The following is a 16,952-nucleotide window of genomic DNA, read 5'->3' as shown; positions in this document are numbered from 1 at the left end:
TCCAAAATAATATTTTTATGGAACATCATTATTTTGTGCCAAAAATAGCAAGTTTACAGTTCTATGAAGAACAGAAATCACTGTGTACCCTAACAGAGAACAATTCTTTTCAGGGACATTTTTTGGTCACCAGCATCAAGCAAAGCAACATGGGGAGAACACAAAGTTCTGTGTTTACCTGACAGGGCCAACCTCTCCTCCTTTACTTTTTTCTGGAGCTCCTTTATTTCAAAATCTTTCTCTGCCATCAGCCTGTAGAGCCTGCAGTTCTCATCCCGGAGCTCTCGGAGCTGATCCTGCAGCTGCTCATTCTCAGCCTCAAAGAAACTGGGAAAAATCAACCATAATGGGAAATAATGCACAAATAGAAATAAAATAATGAAACAACTGCGTGATAGATGGGCTGAGCTTATCAGGAGTGAGTTTATTGAATTAGGCACAATGTCCTAAACCTCAGATAAGGACACAAGCTGATTATCTGATCTATTCAGATAACATCTTAAAAAAAAATTAAAAATTGTGCTTTCTTGAGCTGTCTGGGGTAAAACATCACCAAACAGGTGTATTTAGGTTACCAAATAGTGTCACCTCAGTGTTACTTACCTGCTTCTTCAGAGGAAATCAGGCAGCATTCAGCATGTGGGAAATTCAGGCTTTCTTTTCTATACTTGTCAAAGCCAAGAGAAGCCAACAGAGCACTGACTATAAAGCTGCCCTTGGGGTCTTTTAAAAAAAATCAATGTTTTAGAGCAATTCATAAAAGACCAATTTCCCATGTCCTCAGCTGATTCTCCTGGAACCCTGTGAGCATCAGTTTGTATTGCTAATGGTGCCTTTTGGAATTCATTTAGAAACAGAGAATACTCAAAAAAACCCCTCTGAATGGAAAGAAACAGCCCTGCTTCTCCTATTCTTCAGGACATTTAGCAAAATTTAAAGGTTTCATCTCTCTAAGACATCCAGAGAATTAATAAATTTAATCTCTTTATGGCCCTGATGTGATGGGTCCTTCAAATATAAAATCCAGGAGCTGTGGCCTCAAGGGCTCCATTCAATTGTGGGAGTTCAGGATTATCTGAGCTCCCTGACATGGGGCCCTTGAGAAAAGCTGGGATTTAATACAATTACCCACTCACAGGTGACATTTGGGCTGACCCCAGCTGCTCTGGTGGGAGATGCAGGTCTCCAGCGCCCTGGGATTCCCATGTGGAAGTTCCTGATAATCTAAAGCATCTCAGTTACCCAGATACCTTAATCAGCTGGATTAATTGACTCCTAGATTCTCATTTAACCCTAAATCTCCACTTTGGAGATGTGGTTTGGACAAAGCCCTGTTGATACAGTATGTACCTGTAAACACAACCAAGTCAGATGTCTCAATAATCATCTCAACTTTTTTATTCCAAAGTTTTAGCAAGCTCTTAGTACTCATTGGACCTGACAGCTTTTAAATGCACCCTGCATCTGCCCATGGACCCCTTAAAGCACTGCCATAAACAGCACAGCCAGTTTAGGGCAGGATTCCCAATGCATAATTAAGAAATGCACTTGTGTTCCAAGGCTGCAAATCAAAGGGAGATCAAAGGCAGCTGCTGACAAAGGAGAAGAAAGCAAAGAGCAATGTGAGCAAAGGCAGAACTGAGTTATTCCCACATGAACCACCCAGAGGAGTGAGCAACAAAACTCAGATCCAATTAGAGACACCTGAACCAAAAGATTCTGAACAGTTGGGGGATTAACATGGAAAAAACGTTCTAAGCTCTTAACACACCTGAGCAGTGAAGTCTTCTGAGAGCTGAGTCCAAGTCTTGAGGAAAAGCACTCAGAGGAGGATGGACAGAAATCCCAAGTGCACAGAGCTGGAGTCTTCTCTGAGGAACTTCCCACCCCATCCCACAGTGACTCTCCCTGTCACAGAGGCTACAGAAAATGAGCCAAAATAAATGGGCTGCCAAAGGTGCCCCTTTGCACTCTCCTTCGAGGAGCCAAAGCCAAGTGGAGCTTATGAGCAGGGCTCTGCCTGCAATTCAGGTGGTTTCCCAAATTGCCTGCCCTGTTCAGGCCAAAAAAAACCCCACAAAAAAAGTAAGGAATTAATTTAACTTTTGTCAAATTGTGTCTTTCCCAACTCTTGTTAGAGATTCTGCACGTGATGGGGAGAGTCACTCAGATACATTCAAGTACAACAAACAGAGAAGGGAGGATAAAGTTACAGAGAGAACAGAACAGGCAGAAATATCAGCTGAACACTTGTCTAAACAAGACTGGGGAGTAGGATGTGAGGAAGGAAAAAAGAATTCCCAAGGCTCAGAGGAAGGGAGACTTCTGAGAGGAGAATGTTTTCTGATTGCTGCTATAAACAACAGTGACAAACTGCAATCCCTGTCACTGCAGGCCACGTGCAGCCCTGTGATCCTGGAACAAGCCTCTGATGTGCTGTCATGGGAATATTGCAGAGAACATCCTGGTGAATCCCTTCCAAAAACAAATCCTGCCTGGATTTGATCACTCACAACCACTCTGCTGAATGCACACAAGCAAAGGACAGGCCAGATCTATCTGCCACACCTACCTTGTCAAATGGGGACTTTTGACAGTCAGTGACACAGCAAGAGAGGGAAATAAAACATCTGGGATGACTCAGGCCTAAAGTACTGAACTTTAAATAGCAAGAGAACTTCTGGGCTTTCCTGTACTCTGCACACTGCCCAGGCTGTGCCATGGGAGCACCTAAATCCCTTTGCTCTGCCAAACATCTGAACTATGGGAATCAGCCTCACAGGAATTTGTTAAAAAAATCAAATTTCCCTCATAATCTTTTACAGTTTATCAGAAAACAATGTTGAAGGGAATAGGACAGCTGGTAGAGGTTGGATTGGGGGCTTGGCAAACCAGACAGCTCTGGTGAGTGCATGAAAATTTCTTCACCTCTGCTACAGAGCAAAGCCTGAACAGCTGATGTTGCAGTAAGGTAGAAAAATAATAAAGAAAGGCTTCATAAAATCAAGGCTGCTCTGTTAAAATCAGTGGTTGGTCGGGTCAAAGCTAACACTTAGCAAGCTCCCATGTGAAATCAATCCTGGTGTGAGCAGTTCATTAACATAACAATCTATTCCTGGGTGAAAACCAACCAGCACCTGTATAAACTGTTTTACATCATTAGAAAAATGAAAATTATCTTGCATAAACAACTTTTCCTGCACATACACCCCAGAGGTTTGAGTGACCAATGAATATAGAATAACAACTTGTTGCTTACCAATAAGTAATTGGCAAGAAAGCTACTGACCAATTGGAGTCACAGAAAATGTCTGAAATACTGAATAAAAAGGAGTTATGTGAATAAAGAGGGAGATTTTCCACCATGAGGAAATGGAGTCCATGTGATTTATTCCCATAGGAGCAGTGCAGACACCTTTGGGTGTGTCCAGCCCCAGAGCTGCTCCAGTCAGGAGAAGCATTAATTGGCTCAGAGGGAAAGGCTGACTGTGTCCTGGGAGGAAGAGAAATGGTCTGAGCTGGGGCTTGAAATCTCTGCTCCAAAAGAAAACACAAGATTCAGGGAGATCCATACCACAATGCCCAATGTGCTGGTAATCTCCTGATCCACCAAATCAGGATATACTGCAAAGAAATCCCAGGGAAAACTTCACTGCAGGCCTGTGGCTTGCTCCCATCAGCTGCTTTGCCTGTGTCCATCTTTGGAAATGATTCCTGCAGAGAAACTATTAGTGTAAAGCTAGGCAGGAGCTAACCAGCTAAGCCTGACCCCAAAAGGCTGGATTGTGTCAGGTAGCACCTGGCTGCCCCTTCATTTGTGAAATACTGACATTAAAGAGCACAGCACAATGCCCTGAGGATAATTATGGACAAGGAGAATCTGCTGAGGATAATGAAAGCCTAGTGTGTGAAAACAGAAAGTTCCCTCTCAGCTTAATAATCCTGAGTTTCATGAGATCATAAGCAAAACACACTCCAGTGACTTCCTGAAGGAATGGTGCTGCCAGACCTTTACCTTTTGCTGGCATCTTCCTTTACAGGAGGTCCTTTTGTAAACAGGTTTAGATCACTCAGGGCTCTTACAGTCTCCTTTGTGCTGCCAATGCTCTTCTGCCTGTCCTGCTTCTCCCTCTTGGCCTCCAGCACACTTCTCAGCCGCCTTTGCTGCTGCTCCTGGTAAGCCTTGAACTGGCTTTTGAAATCTTCACTCACTTTTACCTCTGGCTCCATTGTTTACTAAAAGCATAAGGAGAGGAAAATAAGAAGTGACAGAGAACAGAGATCAGCACTGCTCTGAAAAACATCCCCTTGTGGCAGCTGCTCTGCAGCTTCTGCTCCCTGACCCTGCCCAGTCTCCCACCTCTGTCACAGATGTATTTTATGAAAAATCCTTTTTTTTCGGGATGTTTTCTCCTGAGAAGCTTCAGCTTCTCCATGTTTTGCTGCTGTGGAAAGCAACAGGTGCATCTGTGATTGGTCTCATGTGGTTGTTTTTAATTAATGGCAAATCACAGTCCAGCTGGCTCAGACTCTCTGGTCAGTCACAAAATTTTATTATCATTCCTTTTCCTGTCTTTGTTAGCTTTCTTATGAAATCCTTTCTTCTATTCTTTTAGTAGAGTGTTAATCTATCATTTTCTTTTAATATAATATATATAATAAAATAATAAATCAGCCTTTTGAAACATGGAGTCAAGATTCTCATCTCTTCCCTGCAAACACCACCAACTCCTCCTCCTCCTCCTCCTCCTCCTCCTCTCCAGCCCTGCTTCAAGTCCCTTTTTCCATAAATGGCTTTTAAACAGCCTTTTAAAAAAAAAAGTTGTTGGGTTTTTTTTCACTCCAGAGTTCAAAAAGCAACGTTTCCAAATGTTCCTAAACAGACCTGTTTCAATAAACATTTTAACAGAGGAGCAGGCTGGGGCCAAATCCCAGCCAGGTCACACTGGAGTGTTTGGGACCCTCCAGCCTCCTTGCCCACATTCAGGAAAGGTGCAAATCCCCCCATTTTTGGGTTAATGAGAGAGAAAGAAAAGTATTTTTTTCCTAATGCTCCCTTTGGGCAAGACAGAAGTGTGGCTTACACCTTCCCTGCAATTGCTGAGTGATAACATTAAATAACTAAACAAGAATATATTCATTATTAAGTATATTTAATTATAACAATATATTATGAGTATGTATTTTAAATAATAATATAGCTGTATTTCATAACATTATAATAAAATATAATATAATAATAATAACAATATTGCTGTATTTTAAATAGTAATAATATAATGTTTTCTTAGGATGACTAAAGCCAGTTTTCTGATAAACTGCAGCCCCTTTCTCCTTCTGTTTGACATTTATTGTGGGCAAAAAATCCCTGTTGCACCTTTGCTCTAGGAAAACGAATACATAAATCCCTCCAAAGGCACGCCCTGCACTGAGCAATTATCACAGGGCCTTTCCCACACTGAGGGAAATCCAATAATCCTGATTAATGCACCAAAGGCAGAGTGGCCCTGTGTGTGTTTTATGGGCAGAGTCACCTGGACAAGGTGCAAAGAGCAAAGAAAATCTGCCCAGCCCACAGGGCCCTGGGCATGAGGGATCAGAGAATTACTGAGTCACTGAGGCTGGAAAATTAATTTTAATTGATTAAAGCCAATTCTGAGATTTGGAGAAAGCCTACAGAGATAAGGAACCCATTCCATTTACTTCAGCAAACTGGATATAAAATTTAGACAGCTTTTCTGGGTTCAGTAACCTTTGGGTTGATAATTAAATTTATAATTAGATTGGATCTCTTGATGGGTTTAGCTACTGACCTTAAAGATAGCAAAGATAAGCAAGAACATCTTCAAAGAATAGTTCTCTCTGTTCTGAAAATATCCTAGAATTCTTAGCAGAGTAACTATTTCAGGCTTCATGATTTTTCTCAGAATTTTCTTTACTTAGACTGCATTGCTGATTAATTTATTATTTTATAACTTATTGAGTTATTTATTTATCTATAGGCCAGAAATGTGCATGGTACTCAGGGTGCAGCTGCAACCCCACAATGCTACAATGGAAAAACCTTCTCAGGTCCTGCAATGCATTAACCCAGCACTGCCACCACCAAACCTTGTCCCCAAGTGCCACATCCATGTGGGATTTGAGCACTTCAAGGATGAAGTGCTCCACACTGAAAGGTTTGTGAAAAACACCAATCACTTGTTTTTTAAAATGTTAAAAGTTTAATAGTAATAAAATGGTTATAAAAATAGTAATATAATTAGAGTAATAACAATTTGGACAATTTGGATTAGGACAATATGAGACAAAAGAAACAGTTATAGACAGTCTGGGTACCTCTTTCTGGGCAACATAAGCCTAAAAAAGGACACAGGTTAACAGAGGATTAACCCTTAAAAGCAACAGCCTGTTGCATATTCATACACCTCATACAGGATGCATAAATTCCACTCAAACACAGGATTCTGTCTGGGCAGTGTCAACTTCTTCCTCTTAATCCTAACTGTGTCTTCATGGCTGAGCAAGGCAGGAAGAAGTTTATTTCTCCTCATAATGGGGTAATAAATTCTCTTCCTCTGTGTGAAAAATGTGTATTTTATGATTGGCTTTTTGCAAATATTCAAATGAATATTATATGTGTTGTGTTAGAAAGTAATGCTGTATTAATTCTATTAAATAGTGTGTTAAATATAGTTTTAGGTTATAACAAAATGTTAAAATAGAAACGATGCTATGTAAGATGCTTTGTTTAACAGAAAGGGCTTGCAGCGAGACAGCAGCCACAGGACACCTGAATATTTCAGAGAAAGGGAATTTATTGCCCCATTATCAGAAAAAATGAACTTCTTCCTGCCTCAAAGGCGCTGTTAGGATTCGGAGGAAGAAGCTGACACTGACCAGACAGAATCCTGTGTTTGAATGGAATTTATGCATCATGGTGAGGTGTATGAATATGCAACAGGTTATTGTTTTTAAGGGTTAATCCTCTGTTAACCTGTGTCCTTTTTCGGGCTTGTGCTGCCCAGAAAAGGCACCTGGACGTCTGTAACTCTTGGTTTCTATTGTCTCATATTGTTCTAATTTAAATAGTCCAAATTATTATTACTCTAATTGTATTACTATTTTTATAACCATTTTATTACTATTAAACTTTTAAAATTTTAAAAACAAGTGATTGGCGTTTTTCACATCTGAAAGATTTAGATGCCCTGTGGCTGCTATCTCACTGCGAGTCCTTTCTTTAAAAAGTATCTTACATAGCATAGTTTCTATTTTAACCTTATGTTATAACCTAAAACAATATTTAACACACCACTAAAAAAAAATTCAGCATAACTTTCTAACACAACACATACAATATTCATTTTAATATTTGTGAAAAGCCAAACATGAAATACGCATTTTTTCACAAGGTTCAGCACTTCCAGTGATGAAATATCTCCAGAATATTGATGAAATATTCCCGAATATCTCCAGAATACTGATGAAATATTCCCGAATATCTCATCTAAACCATGCCAGGCTCCAGCCAGGAGGGCTCCAAGGCGGGGTCACCTGGAGCAGGTGACACAGGAACTCACCCAGGTGGCTTTGGGATGTCCCCAGAAAAAGAAATTCCTCGCACTCCCTGCCCAGCCCTTTCCAGCGCTGGGCAGAAATTCCAGAAAGAATTTCTCGCCCACTTTGAGGCAGAATTTCTAGTGTTTACGTTTATATATTTCAACTGCAAACCTGTAGCTGTAATTGCCACCACCCCTGTGACCTGCCAGGACCTGCTAGGTCCCGACAGCGCCGCGCTGTTCCCCCATGGCGGGAGCTCCTGCCCGCGCTTCCCGCACCTCCCCCGGCCTACCCGAGCCGCGTTCCCGAGGGCACCGGGTGGGTGGCACCGGCAGGGTGTCCCCGGCTGGCCCCGGTTCCTGCTGGGCAGCGGCGGCACCGGAGTTGTGGCCCCGGCTCCCGGTGCGGTGCCCATAGCAACGCGCGTGCCCTTCTCCTCAGCGCCGCCGCCATGATGGCTCCCCCTCATATCCCGCTCTTATCGCCATTCCCGCAATCCCCGCACCGATCCCGGCCCCTCGGCTCCTTCTCCTCCCTTCACGGTGGGAGGAATAGAAAAATAAAAAGGCGTCGGGCCCCTCCTCATTTGTGTGGGAGCAGCCAAGGGCAGCAGGGTGAGAGCAGCTGGGAGTCAAGGAGAGCACCAGGCTGGGAATTGCGTTCCCCTCCTCAGGGGATTTTTATTCAGCTCACGCCCTCACTCTGCAGCGGGATGGGAGCCCCTCGCCAACAAATCCATAGGCGAACAACTATTACCGCCACTGCTCTCTTTTATTGATGTTTAATCTGCCCCTGCTCCGTACAACAGGCCACAGAAATTATTACCTCAACTGCTCACTTTCATTCGTGTTTAATCTGCCCCTGCTTGGTACAACAGGCCACAGAAATTATTACCTCCACTGCTCACTTTTATTCATGCTTAATCTCCCCCTGCTCCATACAACAGGTCGCAGAAATTATCATCTCCACTGCTCATTTTTATTTGTGTTTAATTTGCCCCTGCTCCGTACAACAGCTCACAGACATTACCTCCACTGCTCGCTTTTATTCGTTATTAATCTCCCCCTGCTATGTACAAATTATTACCTCCACTGCTCACTTTAATTCATGTTTAATCTTCCCTTGCTCCATACAACAGGCCAGAGAGATTATTACCTCCACTGCTCACTTTTATTCGTGTTTAATTTACCCCTGCTCTGTACAACAGGTCACAGACATGTAGGTGCAGTTTGTACCTTGTAACATCTGAGACTGTCACCATGGAATGTCAGCTGACAGGAAAATATGTGCTTTTTTAGAAATTGGCTTTTATTTTTGTCACTGCTGTTGGAAGTACAAGGAGTTTGAGTGGAAAATAACTCTCAGACAAGGATTTTAATACCTCAAAAAGGTGATGGGGGGCTTTTCAGATTTAAATGTTTTAAAATTTTCTGTGGGGAACAGTACTGCAGAAATCAGCTAGATCGCACACTTTAAAAGCATTAAACCACCAAATTAAAGTTCAGTTTCCACAATCTGTATTTTAAATGTTACATTTAGATGTTACTCGGAAGAACACTGTAAATAAAGTTACAAAATATCATAATCCAAGGGTCTGATATAGCAAAAATAGGGAGCCTGTGTCTTCGTTAACAATGAATAAATATAACATTTAAATAGCTGCAACATACTTATCTCTATGCTTTAAATAAAAAATATAGATGTTTATTATAGCTCTCAATATTTTAGAAGTCATTTAGTGCTACTGGAAGCTTCTAAATTACAAAGTTGGAGGCAGAGGATAGAAAATGACAGCAAGGCTTTCCTGACAGAAGCCAGTTCAGACATCATGGTTTTGGGCAACAACAGCAGAAGAAATCACCAGTTTTAGGACTGAGTTATAGGGGAAGATAGAGGGATTGCACTCCACGATATCCCTTAAAAACTGGGATGTGGTGGCGTCAATCAGAGAGACCCAGACCCCACAGATCACATTCTGAGGCTGCCAGGTTCAGCACAGTGTACCATAGACAAAAATTCTCTAATGCCATGTATTATTTGTTTTCTTCAAGAACCCCTCAGGAAGAGCTTGGGAGCTGCAGTACACAGGCCACCACCAGGACAGGGATTTCAGACAGCTTCCACTATTCCTTGGGCTTCACCACATACTCCCGGAACATGGAATACAGCACCCCTGCAAGACAGGAAAAAAACCACAATTAAAGAATTGCATTAAATTAGAAATGATGGGTTTCAAAATCTGACCAGTTCTCAGCAAGGCAGAATTTCCCTTCCTCCTCAGCTGCATTTTCTTAATAAACACTACAAAACTCTTCATATACAGAAAAACCAGGTATGAAAATATACAATTTATGAAAATGCAGATCCTGATTCTAGTTGATTTTGTGGCCAAAGTCAAGCTTTTCTGATGTTCCTGCTGGGAATGCAGTACAAATAGTGTTTTATGGGATGGAAATTTACACACAGAGGAGATCTGGGATGTACAGATCAGAGGCACAGTGTCCCTGTGCATGCAGAGACACAAGTCCAGTCCTGAAAACATACATATATATACATATATATATACACACATACATATATATAAAAAAATATATATACACATATATAGACATATAACACTATGTGCATATATACACACATATGCATAAATATTGTATACATGTATATATATAAAATACATACATATATGTATATATTGTATACATGTATAAATATAAAATATATACATATATGTATATATTGTATACATGTGTATATATAAAATATATACATATATAGCATACATGTGTGTATATATATAATATATACATATGTATATATATTGTATACACGTATATATAAAATATACACACACACACATATATATATATATATATATATATATGTAATACCATGGTCTACACAAGCTTTAGATCTTCCAGTGCATTAAATTCGGAAACAGCAACATATTTAATATCAGATGAATGTTTTCTTTTTTTGGTCTGTAAGAGGCAGACATGCAGAACCTCACATTCCACATCTAGACATAATCAAAACCGCTACTCTGAAATTAAATACATAAAATGAGATTACTCCAGCAAGGCTGATTGAGCAGCAGTAAGGAGCACAAACATCCTGAAATAAACATTCTGGATGCTTCCAGCCTTCCATGCCAGCTCTGTTACCAACTGGAGAGATGCAGGAGGCTCTCCATGGTTTGCCTTTCCCAAGCACAGCTCCCGTTCCATACGTACCACACGTCAGCGCTCCCACAGCGAAGCCCTGCGCTGCCACCCGCATGTGGATCAGGTGAAGGGACAGTTTCGTGTCACCTCTGTGCTTCAGCTTGTACAGCCCGTAGGCCACCACGGCGGTGAAGCCAGCCATCCCTGCAAGGCAACCAGAGCATCCCTCTGAGTGGAGATTCAGGGCACCAGGAGTGCAGGGACCCACCTAAACAAAACAGCCTGTGAAGCACTGAGCTGTCTGGGCTGGAAAAGACCCTGAAGGTCACTGAGTCCAACCATTCCCCCACAGCTGCCAAGGGGAAACAACCCCCACCCCTAAACCGTGCGTGCAAACCCAGGGCACTGGGAATATTTCTGTGTCTGCTCTGGGGTGCCCTGACCCCCAGGGCAGCGCTGACTCTGATCCTCATCCATGGAGAAAGTTTCCCAGACTACAAAATAGACTGGAATCCACAAAAGTGTGCAATAGATTATAGAGAGCAGTGTAAGTGTGTCACTGGGTGAGAAATAGAGGCTTTGGGGTTTTTAGTATGTTGTGGATGGCAGCAAGATGGAGGGCACAGGGTGTCATCCTGGGTCTCTTCTTCATGCTTCTTCTTCCTCCTTCTCCATGGGTTTGGGTGGCATTTTGTGATTGGGCAGAAAAGTGCCCATTGCAGCTCTGTGGGATCAGTGATTGGGTTAAAAGGGAAAATAATCCAGGTGTCAGTTCTTAATGGGATACTTTAGTCTGAAAAGGCCTTGGAACAAGAGATTGTTGGCCATTTTGTGCCTTCTAATGAAAAGCTGCTGAACTCCCAGCAGTGACTGCTATACTGATAAGAAATAATAAACACCTGAGTGTGAACATGAACTACTGTCTCAAGTACTTTCAATCCAGACCTAGACAAACCCACAACCAGTACCCCAGCAACTGGGATCCCCACAACCATGTCCCCAGGTGTCACATCTATACAATTTTTCAATCCCTGTGTGGATGGTGATTCCACCACTGCCCTGGGCAGCTCTTTCCTTGAAGAAATTTTTCCTAATATCCATTCTAAACCTCCCCTGGCACAACTTGAGGCCATTCTCTCCCATCCTAAAATAATCCTGTTTTGGTCTGATCACTGTGGTTTTGTGGAGTGGTAAATCCTAGCCCTGGTTTCACTCCAGTGCCACCTCATTCAATGCACACATCAGGGAAGAGGAAGAGATTTCCACCAGCATTAAAATGCAAAAGGAGCAGCTCAAGGTGTGAGAATTCCCTGGATATTTTTCAGACAGAACCAGGGCTCCTCACACCTCCTTCCCTGCACACACACAGCCAAGACCCTCACCCAGCTGATGCTCAGACTCTCAGTGTGTGGATGCTCCCTGATGTATCCCCTGGCCTGCTGCAGTTGCTATTTTGGGTGTTGTCACATTTGGCCAGGTGCCACCAGGACAGGACAAGTCACATGTTATTGTCCCCAAGCTGGGAGGAGGGAGGCTCCACCAGCTCTCTTCCCCAGGGCCAGAATTCACTGATAGTCCTTCAGCAGAGCAACCAGCCCCAGCTTTGCCAGCTCCAACACTGATGCTTTTACAGAATACACAGAGAAATGCACAACCTAATCCAATTCCATCCATTTCATTCCATTTTTAGGATTATTTGCACAGTTCATAGGTGCATGCCAAGTTTTAAGTGCTGTGTATATTTTACTGAGCAGAGCACGGGCAGTTTGTCTTCTCTGAGCCAGAGCATTACCAGCACCACCCGAAAGCTGTAAACACTTAATAAACACTCTCATTAAATCCCAATTAACAGTTTTAGGGCCTTCAGCCCAGCTCTGACACAGGTCAAAGGTGAGCTCTGCCAATCTGCTTCGGGGAACTGGAACTCCTGGAGTTCATGGTACAGCCCAGCAAGGTGGAGACAAAGTGCAGCGAGCACGGAAGCAGTGACGGAAATGTGCTGGCAAAAGCCTGGAACGGTTCACCCTGAGTGACCCTGCTGCTCTCCATTTAAGGTGGCTGGAAATCAAAACGTGTCCTGTGTCACACAAAAGCTGATCCCTGCTCTCTTCAGAAGCCTCTCAACACAGAACCTGAGAACTTTAACAACTTCCTCAAGCTGGAGTAACATAAAAGTTATTAAAAAATACATTTCGAACTAAGCAATAGCAGCAGAGGGCTGAAACATTTACCAGACAGGCTGTCATTTAAATCCTTCTAGTTTGTATTTTTACAGCTTTTAAGTCACTTTGTAGTGGTCACATTTCCAGGAACTGTGCTCCAGAACAGCTGCACAACACACTCCTTAAACACTTGACAGCCTCATCTTCACATGTTTTCTAGCCTCACCTAAAAAGCCTTTCAGGGTTTGTTGGTTTGGGCTTCTTTCTTATGCTTATAGCTTCTGAGTTTTTTTATTTAAGGCTATAAACCTCATTAATTTCCCCCCTTCTTTTAGGACAGCTATTATGGGGAGGTAATTTCTAAGTAACTTCCTGTTTACAGAAAACAGGTGAACAGTACTGGTGTTTCCCACATCGATTGTGCAAACACATTTCTCCATTTTTGAACTCACCAATGGGCACAAACGGCGTCTCCTTAAACTTTTTTATCAGCTTTGAGGTCTGGCTGGTCTCTGTCTCATAGTCAGGGTAAACGGATTCCTGGCTGGGTGACATTGTGGCTGTGAAGAAAAAGAACCTCCTTTCAGGTTTTGGAAACCCCAAATAAAGAGAATCTTTAGGAAAAGAAAATCTCTTATTTCCAGGTACAAATATCCAGGTAGTGAGATATAAGGACAGGCACCGATGGTTTAATTCAAGTGAAGCCTTGGGAAACAGGACTGTGCTTACCAGGAGAGATAAGAATGAAACAAAACAAAACAAAAGTAGGAGAACAACAAATTTCTGCAATCCAGAGATGGCAGTGACCCCCCCATGCTCACAGGCAGCCACACAAAGCTTTGGTCACTGCCTGCCTTTCCTTTTAGGAATTCCATGCCTCACCACTCTGCTTGGCTTTTGCAGGCTGGTCCTTTATGGCACTTCTGACCTCAGCAAAGTTCACTTCTCCCCCTCATTCCCTGCCAAGAGCAGCAGCCACAGCAGCTGGGTGGGGAAGCAGAGCTGCTGCACAAGGTCAGCCCTGCCTGGCAGCTCCTCAGTCACCACAGCCTGTCCCACATCAACAGAATTCCCAATTCCTGGTGGAGAACACAGAGATGTTCTCCAGCCACCGTCAAGGAGTTGAGCAAGTCCTGAAGCCCTCAATAGGTGCAGACTCAGAAGGAGAAGTCATCCACAGGTGAATTCTCACCTTCCCCCAAGGGAAATAAAAAGCAGCAACAGCTTGAGAAGGGCTCCACTCACAGAACCATCATCATCACCAAATTAAGACCATCCTCCAGAACTTCCCAGCTTTTTGTGCTGGGAATTGCAAGGATTACACCAAGACCCGTTCCCTCCTCAGTGCTTGGCATAAGCATCACTCAGTTAATGACAGTTTCTGTCAGTGACACCACAGAGGGCCCTGCTAGAAAAATCTCTACTGCTATTGTTCAGCTTTATCACCAACAGCAAAACACAGCTCAGGGGCACTTAGAAAGGCTCCAAGCTCTCAGAATAAACCAAGAGGAATTTCATTAAGCAGGTGCCAGTAACCTTAGGCAGAAGAGCCATTTCAAAGGTGGCCGTGCTCCCTGGTTATGCAGCATTTCGAGCACACCCATGTGAGCAGACTGACTGGTTCTCAAACCATTTCCTCTGCAAGACAAAAGGGTTTGGTTTCTCTATCTCTCTAGGATTTGGCCTGTGCTATAACCACTCTTATTTGCTGAATGTAAACTATAATTTTAGCCTGACTCATTCAGAGAAGGTAACAAGAGCTGTCCATCACTCAGCAGAGGAGGAGACAGCCAGAGGTGAGATTTACATAAGAAAATTATATTAAAAGTGAAACAATTCATCCACCACGGGAAGTTTCTGTGACCTTCAGCTCAGACCAAGATGGGCACAGGGCAGAAGAAACCGGGTGGAACACACGGCCCGGCTGCCCTGACCTTGCCGAACCGAGCAGGGAGGTCAGGGCACCTGTGTGCCCGGTGTCACCCATGGGGAGGGACACTGAGGGAGGACCATGCGTGGGAAGGTGACAGCTCCCAGCATCCCTCCCGGCAAGGGGAAGGCCCTGGGTACCCCCACGCTGCTTTCCGCCAGCCCAGCTCCACGTGGGGATCCTTCCCCACTCCAGCCCCAGCCCCCGCACCCCACATGGGGATTGTTCCCTACCGCGGCCCCAGGCACCATCACCGCACCCTGGCCTTGTGCCCCACGTCCCCACACGGGGCCTCTGCTCCGCTCCTGCCCCAGTCATCTTCCCCCGTCATGGGAGCCCTTCCTGGCTCCAGCCCCAGGCACCCGCAGGGCCTTGCAGAACTCGGGCTGTGCCCCCGGCGGTCCCGCCCGCCCCAGACCCGGCTCTCACCGCGCTGATCCGACACCGGCCGGCGTCTGTCGCGCCCGGGCCCGCCCCTACCTCTTATTGGCGGCTTCCGCCCCGCCCCTCCGCCGGGACCACAACTCCCAGCGTGCCCCGCGCCCGCGCGCCCAACAACAGCCAATCCGGAGCGTGGCTGCCACAACCGCTTCCTTATACGGGTGCGGGGGCGGGGCGAGCGGTGACGTCAGCGCGCGGCTTTCCGCATTGCGGCGGGGAGGCGGTGGCGGCCGGCAGGGGGCGCTGCGGGGCCTGGCCCTGCCTCAGCCCCGGCCTCAGCCCCGGGTTCGCGGTATCGAGAGCCGGGCGGGGGCTCCGAGTCTGGGTTAACCCCAATACCAGCAAAACAGCGGCTCCGGCAACAGGGCGGAAAAACGGCTGCTGGTGGTTCTGCGGCTTGTCTGCTTTTCGCTACAAAAACGTCCCGTGTTGTCACACTGTGACGTGGAGTCGGGTGGAGAGAGACTGCTGGCAACACCACGGAGTGGCAGGACAAGGGCGAGTAGTTTTAAAGAAAAAGGGAAGAGCTTTAGATTAGATATTGGGAAGAAGTTGTTCCCTGGGAGTTGGTGAGGCCCTGGCACAGGCTCCCAGAGCAGCTGTGGCTCCCCTGGATGCCTGGCAGTGCCCAAGGCCAGGCTGGACGGGGCTGGGAGCAGCCTGGGACAGTGGAAGGTGTCCCTGCCATGGCAGGGGATGGGATTGTACGGAAAATCCCTCTGGGAAAAGGCAGTGTCCTTACAGGAGACAGAGGATCCTGCAGCTTCATTCCGTAAAGGAGAGCGGCCCTGGGCTCATCCCCGCGGGGTTTTCTCTCTCTCTCTCGGTTCCGGAGGGCGCAGCCTCCTTTATCTCAAACTCCGCCGCTCGCTGCCCTCTGCAGCTTCCCGAACCACCTACCTCATGTTCCCCCCTCCAACCTGTCATTTTACCCCAAAGTTTAGAAACTCAGGGTTGTGCGGCCCCATTTGGCTGTTTCAGGAGTCAGACTGCCTGGGCTCTGGAACAAACCCACTACTTGAATTTAGGTAGAGACATTAAAACCCCATTTCAAAGCCATTGGCAGCCATCCCCTCTCCCTGGAATTGTTTGTAAAAACATCAGCACACATCTTCCCTATGAGATGAGATGGTCTTTAAGGTCTCTTCCCACCTAAACATTATGGGAATCCATAAAATCAGGGGGTTTCGAGAAAGCTGCAAAAGGCAGGCCTCAGAGACAGCAAAAATGATTAGAGCTAAACAGTAGCCAGAAGATTGGTCAGCAGAAAAATTATACAAGAAGTAGAAAGTAAAGACAAATAGAACAATGGTCTGTGTATTAACACTTATCAAAAATAAGCTAAGCTTTTGTAACTCCTTAAGCTACAAAAAAGTACATCTAGTGATACTATTATACATCTAGAGATATATAGTATCTACTCCAATAGTATATCTAGAGATACTAAGTTCTAAACTTAATAATGGAGCTCTGTGCATTCTATCTCAAAGCTTACAAGCAAGTATTGTGTTTGAAATAAGCAAGCATTGTTTTAACCAAAGGTACGTGTGCTTATAATAGTTAGAACTACTATCAATATGCTTTTGCTTTGTGTAATTAGTCAAAAAACTTTTAAAGTGAGTTGCAGCATTAAGTTCCTGGTCTGCTGCCTGGGATGTGAGCTGCTGGCATCTTCCCATTGTCATAACCATG

At 44.5% G+C, this 16,952-nt stretch overlaps 2 protein-coding genes across 11 annotated transcripts in view; both read right to left on the bottom strand.

Moving 5' to 3' along the window:
- CCDC13 (coiled-coil domain containing 13) overlaps positions 1-8,920 on the bottom strand; it is a 33,736-nt gene extending 24,816 nt beyond the window's left edge. For 7 of the 10 annotated variants that reach the window (XR_012580380.1, XR_012580394.1, XR_012580389.1 and 4 more), the window contains exons 1-3: positions 7,856-8,920; positions 4,016-4,236; positions 179-327 (exon numbers count right to left, since the gene is read on the bottom strand). Coding sequence is in view for 3 of the 10 variants with exons in the window: in XM_074540996.1 (XP_074397097.1) it covers positions 179-327; positions 4,016-4,230 (364 nt within the window). In the remaining 7 variants the exon portion in view is untranslated. Of the gene's footprint in view, positions 1-178; positions 328-1,771; positions 3,930-4,015; positions 4,237-7,583; positions 7,662-7,855 lie in introns of those variants that run through there. The other 3 variants (XR_012580369.1, XR_012580374.1, XR_012580416.1) reach the window with 3 other exon arrangements.
- A 143-nt stretch (positions 8,921-9,063) lies between these two features.
- Positions 9,064-15,396, bottom strand: HIGD1A (HIG1 hypoxia inducible domain family member 1A). Its single transcript, XM_074541215.1, has 4 exons — positions 15,249-15,396; positions 13,342-13,449; positions 10,797-10,931; positions 9,064-9,736 (listed from the first exon to the last, which is right to left on the bottom strand). Exons 2-4 carry the CDS (start codon positions 13,442-13,444, stop codon positions 9,687-9,689), a joined length of 288 nt encoding a protein of 95 aa, XP_074397316.1. The 5' UTR covers positions 13,445-13,449; positions 15,249-15,396; the 3' UTR covers positions 9,064-9,686.
- Positions 15,397-16,952: the final 1,556 nt, after the last annotated feature.

This window comes from Zonotrichia albicollis, chromosome 1 (assembly GCF_047830755.1).
Source record: "Zonotrichia albicollis isolate bZonAlb1 chromosome 1, bZonAlb1.hap1, whole genome shotgun sequence".
Taxonomy (NCBI): domain Eukaryota; kingdom Metazoa; phylum Chordata; class Aves; order Passeriformes; family Passerellidae; genus Zonotrichia; species Zonotrichia albicollis.
The sequence above is the reverse complement of the archived record's forward strand: the minus strand, read 5'-3'. Positions and strand labels throughout refer to the sequence as shown.